Genomic DNA, 20,027 nt, shown 5'->3' on the forward strand with positions numbered 1-20,027 from the left:
GTTTTTACCTCACACTTGCTAGAAAAAGATTTTATTTCATGCAGGTGTACTGAAGGACAAAGGCCTATATTGATCCCGCGTGAGTTAACACATTCAGTGCCGTAAACCCGACATATCATATCGGGTATTTTATGATTTCGTTCCCAGGCCGGACGCCCCGATAATCGGGATCGTGGTACTACAGCTTTATATGACGAAATTTTTGTGGCCTGGCGCGGATGTCTTGTTTGGCTGGGTGGCAATGAATGTGTTAAGGATTGGTAAAAGTATAGGTTACATTGTTTTTTTAAGAATAATCGAAAATTGTCTCCGGCCAAAGACGTGACACATCCGTTTCATACGTCAACCGTCACCCCAACCTATTTAGGTTGCCCCTACCAGTAAAACCACAAATGGCAACCAACCTCATTGTCCTATCCTGTTTCTTTGAGGTTTCTGTTTCTTGCCAATGTATGTCGTCAAACGGTTACCTACCCAACCGACCTTGCAAGCAAGCTACACGAAATTGAACCTTACGTTGAGGGCACAAGGCTGTCGGCGTGTGAAAGGTTACGTTTGTAACTAACTGTGCTGAGAACAGTCTCACGGGAACTGACTTTAAAGTTAGCTATGGACATAGATTACTATTCTACTTACAACTAGATGGAGCTACTAACATGACTACTTAACCTTTTATAGTCCGCGGGACGATATCGGCCTGTCAGTTGTTCGGAGCTGTCAACTTTTGCATTTAACTGACAGGCCGATATCGTCCGGCGGACCGATCATCAGTGGGCCCCTAAAGATGTTATGAAATGACCACCATTTTTAAATCTTAGTTGATGGTTTTAATAAAACTGGCCTTGGTGAGCAATGATCAAGTGTGAGTCCTACAGTTGCACTCAGGTCTCGTTAAAGAGGTCGTGCCATTTGATATGTAAATGATCTTAATCAATGTGGAGCTGTTTTTAAATTGTTACGTAAAGCATTCAGTCGTCAACTGGACCGACCGACAATTTCTACAATAAATAAATATAAATATTTGTTTCTACTCCCGTACTTTTATTTGTCATTTAAAGGGTCGTGCAGACACCTTTAAACCCCTATCTTACAGTTGTCAAGACAAGTCTTTAGTCTATTCCCCAAAAAAGTATTTATGCATACACGCAGTATCTTTTTGGCACTTTTACGATACTTCGTGTAATCACCACTTAAAAATATTGTATGAAATACATTGTTGCCAACCTAATTTTAATTGATTTTTATAAATATGTTTTTTCAAACGGTTTTGCTCAAAAATGGATATGGCACAAACGTATTCTCAGCCTGCGATACATTGTCTGAACTAGACATTTGGCAGACACTATGCGCATTTCTGGCCGTTTCGCGCTCAAAGCGTGCCAAGTTTTTCTAAAGTGACTAAATGAGAATTTAAAAAAGCAAGTGTAAGTCGGAAGTGCTAAAGGTTGAGTTTAGTCTCATTTCTAAATGTAGAAACAGCTAGTATTCGGACATTAATGTTCGTGTGTATTGTGTATGTCTTCATACATCGGTTCATTCACGAAAACGGGTGTTTTGGCTCCGAGTATTTTCAAACAGCTTGTGTACAATGACAGATGTCGTCTCCATACATTTTATAACCTTAAACCTTTTCCCAAAAAATTCAAATATTCCAATTAATCCAGCTTCTTTCAACTTCGATGATTCATTTGAAGACTAGTCATAATTCCTAGAAATGTAATCTAATTTGAACTTTAAACCGGAATGCTAAAGTTGAAATTATATTGGAGCATAAGAAGTCGATAAATCGTACAGTCAGCAGCAGAAGTTGCTAAGCGGGCGAGGTGTTCAGAATGACCTGACGCGATTTTATTGTTAAAAGAATAAGAGCGTGTCAAAGTAAGTTTGAACACCTCGCCCGCTTAGCAACTTCTGCTACTGACTGTATGATAAGACTCATTGTCTGGAAAGGTGTCGACCGCCGTGTCACCGCACCCAAGCTGTTTGAAAAATACTATAGCTTGCTAGTTATAGGCAATTTTCTTTAATTATGTCTTTGTGAACACTGCACATACAATGAGTTCTATAAAAACAAACAATTAAGCTATTAACAACCATAATTGTTGTCCGACCATAAAAACTCGTCCCAGCCTTAATAAAAACCGGCCAAGTGCGAGTCGGACTCGCGCACGGAGGGTTCCGCACCATCAACAAAAAAATAGAGCAAAACAAGCAAAAAAACGGTCACCCATCCAAGTACTGACCCCGCCCGACGTTGCTTAACTTCGGTCAAAAATCACGTTTGTTGTATGGGAGCCCCACTTAAATCTTTATATTATTCTGTTTTTAGTATTTGTTGTTATAGCGGCAACAGAAATACATCATCTGTGAAAATTTCAACTGTCGAGCTATCACGGTTCGTGAGATACAGCCTGGTGACAGACGGACGGACGGACGGACGGACGGACGGACAGCGGAGTCTTAGTAATAGGGTCCCGTTTTTACCCTTTGGGTACGGAACCCTAAAAACTACAATAATGCATGTGGCCCTAGTGAATAAGGGCACAAGTGTCGGGCAGCGCGGGTGGAAAAGTGTGTAAGTTCCACGTGACACGTATGCCCTTTTACACCTATAGCTGCACGAGACTTGTGCCAGTTGTGCCCTTTTTCACTACGGCCACAGCGTAGTAAGGCTTTAGTGTAAATTGGATGTGTGCGTGTTTAATTACATGTTTACCTGAATGGTGAGCGGGGGAGGTTTTGTTTTTACTTTTTATATAATTTTTTCTACTCCAGCACTTAAATGTGTCAATTAAATGACTGACAGTGATATCTAAAGCAATGTCATTTGAATGATTTGTCTATAGGCTCATAAGATGACTGCTAGCAGTCATATATGTATGAGTATAATACAACTGCTTTATTTTTTTTAAAGATACAAGTTCCGATCATCTTGATTGAAAGAGGTATGTTTTCATTTACAATAATAACTCTTTTTTTTTAAATAATAACTCAATTTTTTTTAAATAATAACTCTTTTTTTTTAATAATAACTCTTTTTTTTTGCTGCAGCTGTCATAGAAAAAGTAATGTATGCAATAGCTCATAATTGGTTCTTAAAATTTATTATATCACTGTTGCATAAACTACTAAATTATATGTATTATCACAATAAATAAAAGTTAACACTAGAAGTACATTACGATGCAAGTGCGGAAAGTAGGAAATTCGCAACGAGTGGCGATAAATTAAAACACGACCGAAGTTGCGAATTACCTTCTCGCACGTGTATTGTACAACGTTTTACAGTAGGTACATAATATATGGCTCTTGAAATTTTCGACATAGGCACGTATTGTGCTAGTTACCACCATATGTAACTACTGCAATAGTATTTTATGCAACCGTTGTTTTAAGAGAGGTCAAAAAAGGCGAGTGGCATGAGTAACAATTTGAGGCGAAGCCGAAAATTGTTAATAAAGACGCCACGAGTATTTTTTGACTCAGTTAAACAACGTTGCATACAATACTTTTTCTACGACCAAGCACTTATTTTGAAATAAAATTGTAAATTTAAGAAATATTTTTAATTCAAGAAGTAGCAAAAATGGAGGGTACGGGCGGGAAAAGAATGAATGAATGAATGAAATTAAAAAAAAAAACATGTCTATGGTTCACTTATTTGTCAGAGATTACATTTAAAATAAGGTTGGCAACACTGTATTTCATTCAATATTTTTTAAGTGGTCATTACACGAAGTATCGTAAAATCGCCAAAAAGATACTGCGTGTATGCACAAATTATTTTTTGGGGAATAGACTAAAGACTTGTCTTGACAACTATAAGGTAGGGTTTTAAAGGTGTGGGCACGACCCTTTAAATAACAAATAAAAGTACGGGAGTAGAAAAATAATTTTACGATCCATGTCGAAAATTTAAAGACCCCTGTGTACTGTAGTAAAACGTTGTACAAAAGGTAATTCAAAACCCGTGTCGATTTAAAACACTCCCTTCGAATTTCCTACTTTTCGCACTTGTATCGTAATGCACTATATCTGTATCAAATGGCCGAGCACGTAATATAATAAACTTACACGACCTAAGTAATTATTTTTCCAATAAAAGCAGTAATTCTGAAAAGGAATAACATGTAGATAATAAAACCGTATCATTCGTTCCACCTAATTATTGTAATGATCAAGGAAAACCAAGATATATTGAACATTAACAAGAATTAAAAAAAAAATATGTGAAGTCCCCAACAAGGTGTGATAAGCTAATTATGTATATACTTTGGGCTTGCGTCACAATATCAATATCAAAGTTATCAAACGTCATTGCAGAATCACCATTTTTTGCCTTTTTAGGGTTCCGTACCAAAAACGTACAAAAGAGACCCTTATGGTGCGATTATGTCTGTTTATGGATATACATAATATACAAATACTTAGGGTCGGTTGCACCAAACTGTTTGTCATCGTTAAAGAGTTCGCTAAATTTTAGTGTATGGAAAGTTTTATAGTAAACCGCCGCGGCGCGCCGGGTGACGTTGATCAGTCTGTCAATTAGTGCGGATCATGCGGATGGTGCTACTGGCACTTAGATACATGGAAAACAACCATGACCCAAGAACAAATATCTGTGCTCATCACACAAATAAATACCGGTAATCGAACCCTAATGCTAAAAAAGGAGTACCTCTTAGTTCACTGCATCTTTGCATTTAGTAAACTAGAATATCACATTATCACACGTTCGTGAAAGCAATGATATGACAGCATAATTATTAGAGCGAGAGTATGACAGTTGAATAGAATTTGTTTTACATTGTTTGCTGGTTATAATGCATGTATCTCTGTAAGTAAGCATTTAACACGAAATAAGATTTTTTTTAATTTCAAGCAAATTACTCAGTTGCCATACATATCTTTATTATATGTGTACATTTGTATTCATACCAAAAGCAAGATAGATGTGTTTTTGTTCGAATTATCCCAAATATGGCGTTGTTCCCGACTCTAACTAGGTACTTAACGCCTATTTGCCAGAACCCCTAGTATAAATTTCATTCGATATGTTTATTTTTGTATGGGATTATGAACAGGGCGCCAAGCGGGACGTTTTGGAAACTCAAAATACCATACAAATATATACTTAACGCAAACGACGTCACGTTACTCAGATATGTAGACTAGAGGTACAGATCCTACATATGAGCATATATCAACTAATACTCGTAATATCAATAACTTACTAAGCAGCTCTTTTCCTGTCTATGAAAATTGCCATAAACTCATTCACGATCTTGACTCACTTATAAAGTAGGTTAAAAGGTGCTCTAGTCGTGTACCAATATATTGTCCTAACATCCTTGTACTAGAAACTACTCCTACTGCCCGTACTGAGAATAAAAGGGCGTACTTATTACTTATATCAGCATTAAATTCCAATGAAAATAGGGATTCTAGGGAAAAATAGGTTGGTATTGGTTATTATGTTATTATGTGAATGGTTATTATGTGAACCAATATGTGGTCATACCAACCAACGTCTAGTATATTATTGGTATGAAAATTGGCAAGTAGCAAAAATAAGCAGTTGCTTAAGGAACCAGCACATCAACGTTTAGGAATTAGGATAGAGAGCACCAAAATCTCAGGATTCCAAGGAATCGATCGATTTCAATTGATTTAAAAAACACAATGTTCGAATGATGCAAATTTTAATTCGTTTGTGGTGAGCGTTCCGACTAAATCACCAAGGAAGAGTTTTGGCCGAAGGGTGTGACAGTGCGGCCACTGCGAGGTTGCGTATTGCATCGCAATCGTAATGTAATTTTTAGTGTTTAGTTTAAATTTTTATAATATGTATGCTAGTTTTAAGGTTTTTATGTATAGGCCACTATGTAGTTGCCTGAAATAAAGATTTCATTCATTCATTCATTAAAAAAGTTATCACTTACCTTGGCTGGACTGGACAAAAAGCGCGGTTTTTGAAATCGGCGATAACGGTTCATTTTTGTGTGTTGTGCCAGTTTTGAAAGTCCGAGAATGACCTCGAGAGTTATTCGGCGATGAGTTTAACGATATTCATTGGCAATAACATCAACACGTATTTACGAATGAAAACAGAACAATTAGAGCAGCGCGATGAACGTTTTACAATGGAAGAAATGATTTAAAACGGTAATAAAAATAAAGTAGGTAGGTACAGATAGTAAACGTAGTAAGGGCGCCCGCTAGCTAGCGGGTGCACAGAGCGGGTGAGCGAGTTAACGAAATATATGTATGTACATAGTATGGTATGATATGAGCAACACGTGCGACAGAATTTGCTAGTCTTGCTACCTAACTACAGAACTGGCTTTAGGGTTGCCAGATCGAAAGGTGCTATTATCGTAAAAAATATAAATTGTTCGGGATTCTAGGCTTTAAGTCGGGAAAAAATAACATCGCACCCTCACCGCAAGGTCCCACAGTCCCACGCCCCACGCCACGCGCGCCCCGGCGCACGCTGACGCGCTCGACGCGGGCATAGAGAAAAAAATACATAGAGTGCTCACTCCATACATCAGTTTTAGTACCAAAAAGACTATTAGCATCTAGCATCGAGTAGCGGAACTATCAGTACTGCTACTTGACAATAGATGTCGCCACCGACCGGAAAGTCTTATGCTGTTGAGATAAGACTTTCCGGTCGGTGCTACATCTATTGTCAAGTAGCAGTACTGATAGTTCCGCTACTCGGTGCTAGATGTAGACACTGAAATTAATAGTCTGAACTGATGTATGGAGTGAGCACTCTATGTATTTTTTTTTCTATGACGCGGGTCGCCTCGCTCGCTCGACGACAGTACGGTTACCATCAGTTTGTCACTGACATAAACGCCGTCGAGAACGTAATTTACTTTCTATACATCTCGCTCGCACTCGCATATTCGTGCAAACGGGATGTATAGAAAGTAAATTACGTTCTCGACGGCGTTTATGTCAGTGACAAACTGATGGTAACCGTACAGTTCGAAACTTGAAATTATTGTTTTATAACGTGAAGCTGTTTTTCGGGACAATTTTCACTTCGTCGGGATTTGATTCGATTTTTAGCATGTGTTCCCGACACATGCTAAAAATCGGGAGAATCCCGCCAAATCCCGACCATCTGGCAACCCTAACTGGCTTGCGTGCACCCGCGCCGTTAGCGGACGCCTTTACTACCTAAGTACACAAAAATTGGGGCTTGCGAACAAGTCAATGGCTTCGGCTAATTATTTTTTTCAGTGTACACCGTGATGATTATTAATATTTGTTTTAAATTTGGAATCGTTTGTCTGTTTGGTCTACTAGGTATTCTTTTTCATAGAAAATTTGAATAGTTTTTAGTTATATTCGTAAAAAAAAAATCCTTTGTCTAAAACTGGTAATTGTGGAAAGTTTGCATTCAGCAGAACTCAGAAGGACTGATTAAGAAAAAACTATAAACCCAAATAACATGAATTTAGACCCTTGACCTACCGTGAAAATTAAACTACCCAAATAAATAAAGTTTAAATAAATAAAATTGAATAGGTATTGAAATTTCGCTATCTGCCTCTTTATCGCTCGAATATGAAGTGAGCAATTTCGCGGTAAGTCGCTTGACTGTGCCTTCAATTATTGCGTGACTTGCGTGAACTATAGAATAATCCCTTACAAGGAATAGTTCGAATGACCAGTCACCCTGTATAGAGGATAAGATTCAATTCCATAGAGGCGTTAAATAAATGCGATGAGCAACGATTATTGCCCACGGTTGTAAACAAACTAATTTAAAGTAATTGCTACTTAAAACGCACTTTTGAAGGCCGAGCATAGATGAGCAATTTACGTTTGAATTTAAAGAGATCAGTAATATACTCGTATGATCATTGTTAAGAGGGCGCTATTCGTTCTAGTGAAATTCCGCAACATAGCGCGTGATCATATATTCCTGGTCAGGCTTTACACGCTTTACCTACACAATATCGTAATATTTTTTTGGTAATTTTATCTGGAAATTGCTAAAAAATAACTATCCTATAATGTAGGTACTAGGTTTTAAGTTTTATTTTTGCATACTATTACGTTGTTAATGTCAAGTTTCGTCAAGTGGACGAAAACTAGAACTGGGGGCCGATTTTTGAATTTCGAGCGCTAGATTTCGTCACTCGAAAATCTGTGGAAAACGGCGAAATGCTACTTTTGAAATACGAGCGATAGAAATTGGGAATCTAATGGTATGTATTGACCACTCAATTTCAATTCTATTGTAGTGAAATTGAAATGCCTAGTAGTGGAGATAGTATTGAAGGGAGCCACACGACATCCAAGAATTGCCCCCTTGGACGAAAACTAGCCCAATGGCCCTATATGGCTTGACACGGTTTGTGCAGCACAGCATTACTTTAGAGATTCATGCTCTAGAGCAGCGGTCGGCAACCTTTTAGCAGCCAAGGGCCACATAGTAGCTAACGTAGGTGACGCGGGCCGCACTTTGTTAATTTTTATGACTTTGTCAGACATTGTCGTTTGTCAATATTACATACAAAATAGCCAGGGCCGCAAGTGCGAGGTTCGCGGGCCGCATGCGGCCGCGGGCCGCTTGCTGCCGACCGCTGCTCTAGAACGTTCGTGTTTCATAACGGGAATTCACATTCCAAATTATGTAAAATGGTAAAACTAAAATACCTGCCAACATAGGTGCAATCCTAGGTTAGGACGTCTCACCCTTTTCTCGCTAAGAGAAAGGAATGGGAGATGGAGTCCCACGACCCACACGTAACCCCCGATGCCTCCCAGGTATACCCCCCGTGACCGGCGTTGGGGGTTACGTGTAACAGCACACACACACACATCCAATCACACATCCCACACCACACCACATCGTTAAAAAAAAGGTGCAATCATAGGTGTAACAAAGGTTAGGTAGCCGATAGGTATGTTTTTTACGTAAAAGGCTTTTTTTTTTCAAAAGACCTATTAATTATTATGGCAAATAAAAAACCAGGTAATTATGTAAAAGTGAATAAACAGTATAATATTGTATTATAAATATTTGTATTTTTTTTCTTTCGCGTGGTTGTGGCGTGGTTAATCAAATACGACAATAGGTATAGCGCGCGTAGCCTCTATAAGGAGCTATCAAAGAGCCTTATAGAGGCTTCTGGTGACCAGAGGGCTAGCCAATATTTTGCCCAGCGGATCAGCATTGCCATCCAGCGGGGCAATGCGGCCAGCCTTCTGGGACCCTACCGAGCGACCACGACCTAGGCCAAATTTTTTATTTATAAGTTTTTATTTTATGAATATAGCTGGTCAACCAAATCTTTTCAGTAAAAAAAGGCGCGAAATTCAAATTTTCTATGTAGTATATACCAAGTATATACTTGGTCAGTCGATACCAAGTATATCTTGTCAGAAGAAAAAGGCGGGACATTTGAAAAATGTAGGCGCGAAGGGATATCGTCTCAGAAAATTTGAATTTCGCGCCTTTTTTTACTGACAAGATTTGGTTGACCAGCTATAGTTATTATGTTTTTCATTAATAAATTAAATTAGAATCTAAAAAAAAAACAATAGGTTTATATACTTGGTCAACCAGATCTTGACAGTAGAAAAAGGCGGCAAATTTGAAAAGTCTAGGCGCGAAGGGATATCGTCCAATAGAAAATTTGAATTTCGCGCCATTTTTTACTGACAAGCTTTGGTTGGCCAGCTATAATTTATATAAGTAATGAAACATTTAAAACTATTAAATGTTGCATACCAAAAACAGTCGGAACATTTTTAATTTTTCACAACACAAAAATTTAAGCATTTTTTGTAAGGTGGGTGCTGAATAATAACCTTAACCTACCTAGTTCAGGAAAAACGGTAAACACCTATGCAGCCTTTTGGCTAAGCACAGTAGGTATCAGAGAACACAAAAAGGTACCCGTATTTTACTATTTTATGAGAAAGTAAGACTACATACACTGAATTTTTGCTATTTCGACAATGTATATAAAATAAAGATATTTTGTAAAACCTGCTCTTGTTGTCAATAAATTATATAGGTATTTAAAACATTTCTTTTATTCTAGTACACCTAATAAAACATAACTTATTTGCTAAATAAACTCGAAGGTTGCTAAATACGCCTAGCATCCGTGTAGCTAACGTCATTTAACTTTTTTTAAACTTGTTTAAATGGACCGTTATAATTGAGGCCGGTCAGTCAATTAAAAAAAAAACAATAATAGACAGAACTTGAAAAACTTACCGGCTGAAAAGCACTGGAACACGAACACAAAAACAAAATATCCCTTCAACATTTTCCCGTCAATATTTCGTGCACATTGACGAATTTAATGAAAAACTTTCGCATTGTGCAGTCGTTAATAGTACAAGTTGAAACACAGACACTTTAATCCCACAGAGCACTTTAAAATACTGTTTTCGTTAAAAGAACAGTATTAAACGATGTCACTGAGTGTTTTGGTTGTTGAAATTGTTTGTAATATTTTGGCACGAGGTACGCAAGCGCGTTGGCGCGGCGGAGCGAGCGAACTGACTTGAACTGAGCTTCACTCTTCACTAGTGTTGTTCCGCGCTCATTCAGCGCTTAGTAATGGCGGCCAATCGCCACACATACTAGGTATAAGTAAGTAGTAGATTGTGGGTTGCTATGCGACATAGTGCCTGTTTTCGACAACATTATATACCTATACAGTAGAAATCACTACACAGTATAAAACAAAGTCACTTCCCGCTGTCTGTCTGTCCCATGTAATCTTAGATCTTTAAAACTCTTGGAGGATACAACTACCTCCAAGTTAAAACTACGCAACGGATTTTAATGCGGTTTTTAGGGTTCCGTAGCCAAATGGCAAAAAATTGAACCCTTATGGATTCGTCATGTCTGTCTGTCTGTCTGTCTGTCCGTCCGTATGTCACAGCCACTTTTTTCCGAAACTATAAGAACTATAATATTGTTGAAACTTGGTAAGTAGATGTATTCTGTGAACCGCATTAAGATTTTCATACAAAAATAGAAAAAAAAACAGTAAATTTTGGGGGGTCCCCATACTTTTTATAAAAATTTTTTTCATAAAACCCATATGTGTGGGGTATCTATGGATAGGTCTTCAAAAATCATATTGTTTCTAATATCATTTTTTTCTAAACTGAATAGTTTGCGCGAGAGACACTTCCAAAGTGGTAAAATGTGTGTCCCCCCCCCCCCCCCCCCTCCTGTAACTTCTAAAATAAGAGAATGGTAAAACTAAAAAAAATATATGATGTACATTACTATGCAAACTTCCACCGAAAATTGGTTTGAACGAAATCTAGTAAGTAGTTTTTTTTTCCCATACTTAGAACTGAAACTCAAAAATATTTTTTTTTATCAAACCCATACCTGTGGGGTATCTATGGATAGGTCTTATAATGATATTGAGGTTTCCAATATCATTTTTTTCTAAACTGAGTAGTTTGCGCGAGAGACACTTCCAAAGTGGTAAAATGTGTGTCCCCCCCCCCCCTCCTGTAACTTCTAAAATAAGAGAATGGTAAAACTAAAAAAAATATATGATGTACATTACTATGCAAACTTCCACCGAAAATTGGTTTGAACGAAATCTAGTAAGTAGTTTTTTTTCCCATACTTAGAACTGAAACTCAAAAATAGTGATGGGTAGGACATCAATTTAAAATGAGTTTGTATGAGTACCTCATTTACTAAAATGAGGTGTTACAATGTCTTACTTCAAATGAGGTGAGGTACTAGCATATTTTCATCGTCGACTATTCCATTAATTCCAACGGCGACAAAAATATTTAATGTATATACATATTTATGTATTCATCACTTCCTTTATAAATAAATAAATAGTAACATTTAATTGGAGTGCAATTCTGGAGGTTAAGAATAGAACTTTTAGGAGAAAGATAATTTTAGAATCAAGTAAAATGAATAGAGGAGTGAAGTAAGACATTTTTGCGGTACGAAGTACTGCGACAAATTAACAAAATGAGTGGTACAAATGAGGTGCCTCACGAGTGAGCGACTCAACACTACTCAAAAATATATTTTTTTATCAAACCCATACGTGTGGGGTATCTATGGATAGGTCTTATAATGATATTGAGGTTTCCAATATCATTTTTTTCTAAACTGAGTAGTTTGCGCGAGAGACACTTCCAAAGTGGTAAAATGTGTGTGTGTCCCCCCCCCCCCTGTAACTTCTAAAATAAGAGAATGATAAAACTAAAAAAAACATATGATGTACATTACCATGCAAAATTCCACCGAAAATTGGTTTGAACAAGATCTAGTAAGTAGTTTTTTTTAATACGTCATAAATCGTAAACCGCAATTTACCTTTCATTCAATTACTTGCTGCTACGGAACCCTTCATGGGCGAGTCCGACTCACACTTGGCCGCTTTTTAATGAATAGAGTGATTCAAGAGGTAGATTTATGTATAATTTGTTAATGTTAACCCGTGCGAAGCCGGGGCGGGTCGCTAGTAACGTATAAATTGCTAAAATTGAAAACAAACCTATTTACTTACTTACCTTTATTGCACCGTACCGTAATCACGGTTAAAGAACGCTTATCGAATCAATAATTTATATTTTATAAATTTATATGGACACTTAAACCTTTACGAGCGGTTTATGTTAAAATATGTTTTTTATTCATATTTCAATAGAAATTAAAGTTTATGAAAATATTAGGTTATAGTTAAGTATGTCAAATACCTACTAGAATTATGTCAAAAGTATTTTCTTTTTTCCCGATTGTATCTTAGGCCAGAATTTTCAATACTGCAAATACCTAAATGAAACTTGTTTTCAAAAGGCTTTATGTACAGTCAGCAGCAGAAGTTGCTAAGCGGGCGAGGTGTTCAAAATTACCTTGACACGCGCTGATTCTCTTAACAATAAAGTCGCGTCAAGATCATTTTGAACACCTCGCCCGCTTAGCAAATTCTGCTGCTGACTGTACATTTAATTTTATCTATATCCACTCTCTCTTCTACCGCCACTCGTAAACCTCTTGTTCCGTAATTCCGTACCTATTGCAGATAAGTACTATTTAATACATACCTACGTGATACCTACGTGGTACCTAGTTATTTATTTTACATTCGTGCTAATATTGACACCCGAGCAAGCGAAAGATCCTAAAATTGAACCACGGGCGTAGCGAGTGATTCGAAAAATAGAATCTTGAGCGTTGCGAGGGTTTCAAAGCACGAGGGATAAACAAAGTTTGCCACCGAGTGAAACAAAAAATATCACCTCATCAACGAAAATACTAACTGTAAAAATATCAAATAAAATCAAATCAAATCCAAATAAACGTTATTAAATATTGATCATTCAAATACCCCTACATCATTAAAAGTAAATTCTACCAGCGAACATAAGGAAACAACTCAAAAACTGCATCAGGTCCATTTGCCCCAAATGTGGATAAAATGCAACTTTCTCATCGGTTTTTGATCAATCAAGAGAGCCTTTACCAGTTGGAGTGGTGAAAATAAATTATCTTTAAGCTCGTTAGAACACGATAAAGTACTTATTTGGAAAGCGGAACTGTTATAAAACGATTTTATAGATACTAGTTGTATTTGCGACCCCCGACCTCGCAACATGTTTGGATTGCTTGGGGTACTTATACTTGTATAGTACAAGTAGACAAGTACCTAGCCTTGCTACATACCGAATTTCATTCAAAATCGATTTAGCAGTTATCTTTTGTACGCCATTTAGCGTAGGTAGATGAATATTAACATTGCATTTTTTACTGTGTTTTATAGTATAAATACAAACGAAATATATAAAAAATAACTACCTACAAAAACCCGGCCCGGGCTGCCCCCGACGCAAACTTACTTGTCTTATTTTTTACTTATATGTCATATTTCGTTTTGCTACGATAACAGTTTAAAATAAAATTAAACTTTAAGATTATTTGTTCAATGTACAGCTACTAGTAGCGACATCGAATAGCGCTTTTTATTTGTAGAAAACAGTACTACCTGCGCCATCTTTTGTTGAGTAGTAGTAAATTTACCACGCATCTTGGAAAAATACCACCAATTTCCGAACGCAGCGGTGTTGTCACTTTTTGACATGCCTTCGTGGCTTTTGACGGCTGACGTGCCCGCATTCTTCACTAGTGAAGCGTTCCAATCTCACGAAATATTTATACCTTCCACGAGACAATTCTAAAATACAGTAATTTAAATTGTCCCAAAAGGAGTCATGTCTATAAGACAAAATTACTTACACGCGAAAATAACCGTAAAACTTTTAAGCAGTTAATTTTAGTGGATTACAATGACACACTTTAGGTTAAATGAAAAAATCGTTTATCCAAGTAAATATCCGAACGCTCCAAGCAAAACTCTTCAAAACTTTTCATTATTATCAAACAAGATTTGGAGCCGTTTTCTTATCTAGTCTCACTGGTGGCTTCAAGCGATAGCGCGTATCAAAAATCATGAAATGTTAATTATCATAAATTAAAACGTATCTCAAAATGTATATAAAAAGCACGGTGACTAAAGTGTTCGTATCATGTTGCTCTAGTGCCTTTTTGATGGAAATTTTGATGACGAAAGCACCGGAATGCGCTACTTTAATAACGTTTTTACAGGCTTTCTTTATATCTCTACAAGGTTTTGTATTCACCACGAAATTCGGCATGGTATGTTGTATGAATTAGTATTTACTTTGTAAACTATATGTTGATACAGTTGTTTAACATGTTTTTATCAGTCAACAGTTTAACTAAGTTAGTTGTTTATTCAGTGAACCATGGAATAAATTCACATAGCCTGCCATCAGAATGGCCGGTCATTATTTCTTGTGGCGCTAGAACCTAATCATTTTATTAATTAATAGGTACTGTAATACCACCCAACTAATAGTTCAATACTACAACTATGGTCCACAAGTTCAACATTTAATTTAACCAATGCCAATATTATTATAATTATTGCGTGTTTTCAGGTGTTAGTGAAACTGTGTTGCCTCAGAACTAAGTAGGTAATTCATATAATGATCACACCGAGATATATATTTTTTATTTTGTCCATCAGCAGAGGCTAAAGCACTAAGCCATAATGCCTCCAAGATATTTGAGTTACTTTTGAATCGGGAGATTTTGGAATTGGGTGGTGTTACGGTAGTTTAGAAACATACCAAAATATTATTTCCCTACTTAAACTTACTGGTTTAACTTGTAGGGGATCTATTTCATTCAAAGAAAAAAGTAATAAACCATAACAAAGAAAATGACCAAAATGTTCCTTAAATTTACTCCATTATGTCAGTAAAATGTTAAAAAAAATAATAAACTTTTGTTTTATTTTTCAGGTGAAACCCTCGATACCTATTAAGCAATACATAATTCTGGTGCTGTTATTTTTTATTACCAATGTAGCTAATAACTATGTGTACTCATTGCATGTGCCATCTACCCTGCACATGATCATCAGGTGAGAACATGCTAATTTAGTTCTATAACCTCCTAAGACCCCCGGTACAAAATTATGTACATATTCTACCAACTATTCTAAAATTTTACTGATTAACTAAATGGTTTAACTTAAAAAACAAAACATCTGCATCTGGGTTGCAACAGGATACAGTAGCCTTCCTAAGCGCTAATTTGGTGATCACTATAATTCGGATAATTCTGGCGTGGGCACACTGCCTTTCTTTGGGCTGTCTTTGATAGTCAAGGATGTTGTCATCCCCAACTCATAATAAAAATGCCTTTTATTTCTTGCATATTTTTATCGTGTAGATTTTTTTATGTTTGACATTGTAAACATAAAAAATCTACAATAAAATTTATTTAATTTTCTAATAGTCACTTTTTAGTAAATGTTTGGTCACTTACGTTATGTACATATTGTTGTTTTTTTTATACTAGGTGAATTAAGCAAGAACACCCTCTCAGGTAAAGGCTTCCTCCGGAGTAAGCCAGTCAGATCTATCCTGTGCTTTTTGTATCCAGTTTGTATAAACTAATAGTGATTTCTAAATGAAGTGTAAAAATGAAGCAGAATATCATACTTACTGATCAATTACTGCCAAATAATGTATTTCCTTAATTTTCATTAAAGTATATATTACATACCTAAATCTTTAATATAACCACTAAAGGAAACCTCTGTAATCAGTTAACCCTTTATCAGGCTAAGGGATATATATTTCTCATAACATACGGCCCTTCAAACATGTGTTCTATTTTCGATCAGTAAGACAGACATTCGATTGTCATTGTTGAACTGTCAGCCTGGTAAAGGGTTAACGGCCGATCTTTTTCAGATCAGCATCCTCACCCGTCAGCATGTTAGTATCATGGTACATGTTGAATCGCACTCCAAAGCCGACTAGAGCTGTCGGCTCTGTCCTCATTAGTGCAGGAGTGGCGCTGGCGTTGTATGGCGGCGCCACTATAGAGCAGGAGCGAGGCACTTTCGTGTATTGGTGCATTGGTAAGTTCAGATATTTTGATTATTCATAAATCATAATTTAATCTGAAGCAGGACTTAACCTATTCGCCGCCATCACAGAATAAATAATAGTACTAGGTACAGAAGATTCACTCTCTAACATAACGCGCTTATTACGACAGATATGACCGCTAGGTGGCGCAAGCGCGAGCAGGCGTCCGCTCCGTAGCGGTGTGCGCCTGTGCGGCAACTACTATGGTGGCCACAGGGCAGACACACCATACATCATTTGCGTTTATATGTGTGTGCGGCACGTCTGTACACGTGTCATTGTGTATGTGTGGGTAAGTCGCTATACCTACTGAGAGCACGCCAGAAGCCCGCCAGATTCAACGCGAGTCGGGGCGGGGCGGTGCGTGGCTGTTCTGTATGTATTATTACTTATTCTGTGCTATGGCTAGACACCACAATTGGTGTGGGCCGCATGTACTTGTAGCGACGCGACGAAACCGTGGAGTGAGCCACGCCTGCCGTAATAAAGTCTCATCAACGACATGAGTCACGAACACTACCGACTAAGCTAGGAGGCAGTTATGCGCCTATGGGCTTACACTCAATAATGATAATTATTGCAGGTGTGGCGATATTGCTGGCTACGCTGGTGACAGGGGCGTTTACTGGCCTGCAGCAGGAAATGTTGTATGCCAAGCATGGAAAACATCCTGAGGAGGTATACAGTACCATATAAATCGACTTTATGTTGTAGTTTACTAACTTCAAAGAGGAGGTTCTCAATTCGTCGATCTTTTTTATTTAATTTTTTGAATAGAATTAAATTTGTGACGTTTTCAATCAAAAGGTACCACATTGTGGCTTGCCATAAGGACGCGTTGACAGGTTATTCGTATAAAGATAGAAGCCAATTTCGTCTTTAGGTAAGCGACAAGGTGATACCTTTTGATTGAGAACGTCACATTTATTTAGGACGCTTAAACAACAAAAAGTAATAAGGTACCGAGTACATGTCATAGAAACACTTTAAGGCTTCGTCACACAGGCGCGCTTTCCAGGCGCGGCGTGAGCGTTTTATATGTAAAAGCGGCGCGCCCCGCTCACATCCCGCCCGAAAAACGCGCCTGTGTGACGAAGCCTTTATTGGCAAGGTGCGAAGTCGGTGGAGGGGGAAGTGGCGCTGATCGTCACAAACACAGGTAATCTTATGGAATGTCCGCCATTAGTACTAGCGGCAGCCGCTTGAACTAATTGTACTCCATAAGATTTAACGTAGAAAGTCCGCCAAAATGAGGGCAGCACCAGTCATGCACGTAGCGAATAACGTCACTGTAAAGGATTGCCTGTCAATAGGGGAGTAAAAGTTATTATGAAATTGCAACGGTTAGCCCTCTGTTATTGCATAAGTACTATCCAAAATAAAATGTATATTTCCGTTTCAGATGCTGTTCTACACGCACGCTTTACCCCTCGTCATATTTCTATTCATCACCCCCCACCTATACAATACAGCATTAACCCTAGACCTAGAAACCTGGCTTATAATAGCCCTAAATATAATATCTCAGTTTTTCTGCACCCAATCCGTCCACCAGCTAGCCACAAAGGAATCTTCAGTCACGGTGACTTTTATACTAACTTTAAGAAAGTTCGTGTCACTGATATTGTCTTCCGTAGTTTTTAAAAATAACGTGACCATTTTACACGTCGCGGGTACATTGTTGGTTGCTGTAGGTACGTATGTGTATTTCGACTATTTTGTGTGGAAGCAGAGGCCTGTTAAATATAAGCAGTGATCGGAATTGGTAGTGCCATTTCACGGGACTTCGGTGCGTAAGCTTAGTATGGATATACCTTTTCACCCCGAGTTTTCATATTACCTACTTCAATAGGGATGATGACACATGTTGAATTTTATAACAAAATCTTATAGCAAATTAGCAATTTATAATAATGTGGATATAATGTGAAAATAAAATACGGAAATGTTACAAAAATACAGGACCTGAAAGTTTCCAAATTTAAGTTTTTTTTAACTCCCAAAAACGATATATGTAAGGGCACCATTCGATTCCTTACATTTTATCCAAAAAAATATTGTACAGCAACTATATACATAAACGCAATATTTCACGGACAAAAACGTAATTTTCTTGTTTTGTCCATACTTCAAGATAGGATCTCAATGACCTTGACGTCACGTTCACTTATCCTTTTGTGAGGGGCGTTTCGCGAGTGAAGTGCGACTGTCGGACTTTGACTATAATTTCTGACTTTTGTGTTGCTTTAATGCAATGGGTCCCATATAGACAAATGATCCTAAAAGCAAAGCCGATCGATTGATACCATAAATGAACATTAGTCCTGTAGCCTATTAAAGACATACCAAGAAATATTTTCGTGAAAAAATAAGAGTCTTGGAATCCCGAGTCTTATCCATGTTAAGTACAATGTTTGAGGCCATTGACCCCAAATGGCACTACCTATTCCGATCATTGAATATAAGGAATAGTTTAGGTACTTAATACCTAAACTGAAATAAATGTCACATACAAGAAAGTGTCCCGAGGCCGGAATCGAACCAGCGTCTTCAGTATACGCGGCTAACATCCTGGACCTCTAAGTCACCGGACCAGAACGGTAGGTACAGCCAATTGTAAGAATATGGGTGCTCTCATCATACTCAAAATATCCCATAGTCTTAGGTCAGCGAATTTAGAACTAAGGGACATTTTTGAGTAAGTTGTATGCACCCATATTTTTAAGTAAGTATTAGTTTATTAGCACAAGAAATTAACAGATTAGCATAAAAATTAACAAAATATAATAAAAAAAATTCATTAGGACGAACAGAAAAAAATACATTGAGTTTTTACACTTGACTGTACCTATAACAGGCAATCTTTGGCGTAGCGTAGGCCCCTTTGACCAATTCTAAAGGCCGATTTTTTTTAGGATATGACATGTATTTCAGTTTATAATTTATTAGTAGTGTGACTACTTAAAACAATTATGAGAAACACTTAAAATCGAGACGCTCCGATTTTATTATTGTCGTGCCTTTGTTAAATTGAAACTATTTATTAGAGTATTTCTATGTAAACCCTACTTTAACCTTTTAACCGCCAGCAATTTTTGATCGAGCGTGCTCGTGTCGCCACCGACAGTAATTGTACCACGCAGAGTAAGGTTGGCATAGTTACGGGAGTTATAAATGTGCTGTAAAAACCAAATCAGATCTTTCTCTTATTTATCAGACTGTGGCGATATGTAATGTCTTATATATCAGACTCTGGCGGTTAAAGGGTTAAACAGATTTTTTAATAGGTGGTGGTGGACCCCCGCTACAGGGATGAAGTATTACTTTGTTATTGTTGTGAAATAGTTATTTGTTTTACAAGGGGGCAAAGTTGTTGTTTAACCGCTCGTGCTAATATTGATACCCGAGCAAGCAAGATTCCAAAATTGAACCACGAGCGTAGCGAGTGGTTCGAAATATGGAATCTTAAGCGTCGCGATTTTGTTTAACAATTTGCCCCCGAGTGAACCACAAAAATTTTC

General features: G+C 37.4%; 2 protein-coding genes across 3 annotated transcripts in view; one reads left to right on the forward strand and one right to left on the reverse strand.

Annotated features, from left to right (window-relative positions):
• Positions 1 to 10,506, reverse strand: part of LOC134661222 (uncharacterized) — a 63,907-nt gene extending 53,401 nt beyond the window's left edge. For both annotated transcript variants that reach the window (XM_063517195.1, XM_063517196.1), the window contains exon 1: positions 10,256 to 10,506. In XM_063517195.1, coding sequence (XP_063373265.1) covers positions 10,256 to 10,307 — 52 coding nt within the window. In that variant the 5' untranslated portion in view covers positions 10,308 to 10,506. The remainder of the gene's footprint in view (positions 1 to 10,255) is intronic.
• Positions 10,507 to 14,415: 3,909 nt separating this feature from the next.
• On the forward strand, positions 14,416 to 19,020 carry LOC134660871 (UDP-xylose and UDP-N-acetylglucosamine transporter-like). Its single transcript, XM_063516715.1, has 6 exons — positions 14,416 to 14,695; positions 15,367 to 15,488; positions 16,327 to 16,496; positions 17,090 to 17,184; positions 17,909 to 18,258; positions 18,984 to 19,020. Exons 1-6 carry the CDS (start codon positions 14,528 to 14,530, stop codon positions 19,006 to 19,008), a joined length of 930 nt encoding a protein of 309 aa, XP_063372785.1. The 5' UTR covers positions 14,416 to 14,527; the 3' UTR covers positions 19,009 to 19,020.
• Positions 19,021 to 20,027: the final 1,007 nt, after the last annotated feature.

This window comes from Cydia amplana, chromosome Z (assembly GCF_948474715.1).
Source record: "Cydia amplana chromosome Z, ilCydAmpl1.1, whole genome shotgun sequence".
NCBI lineage: Eukaryota > Metazoa > Arthropoda > Insecta > Lepidoptera > Tortricidae > Cydia > Cydia amplana.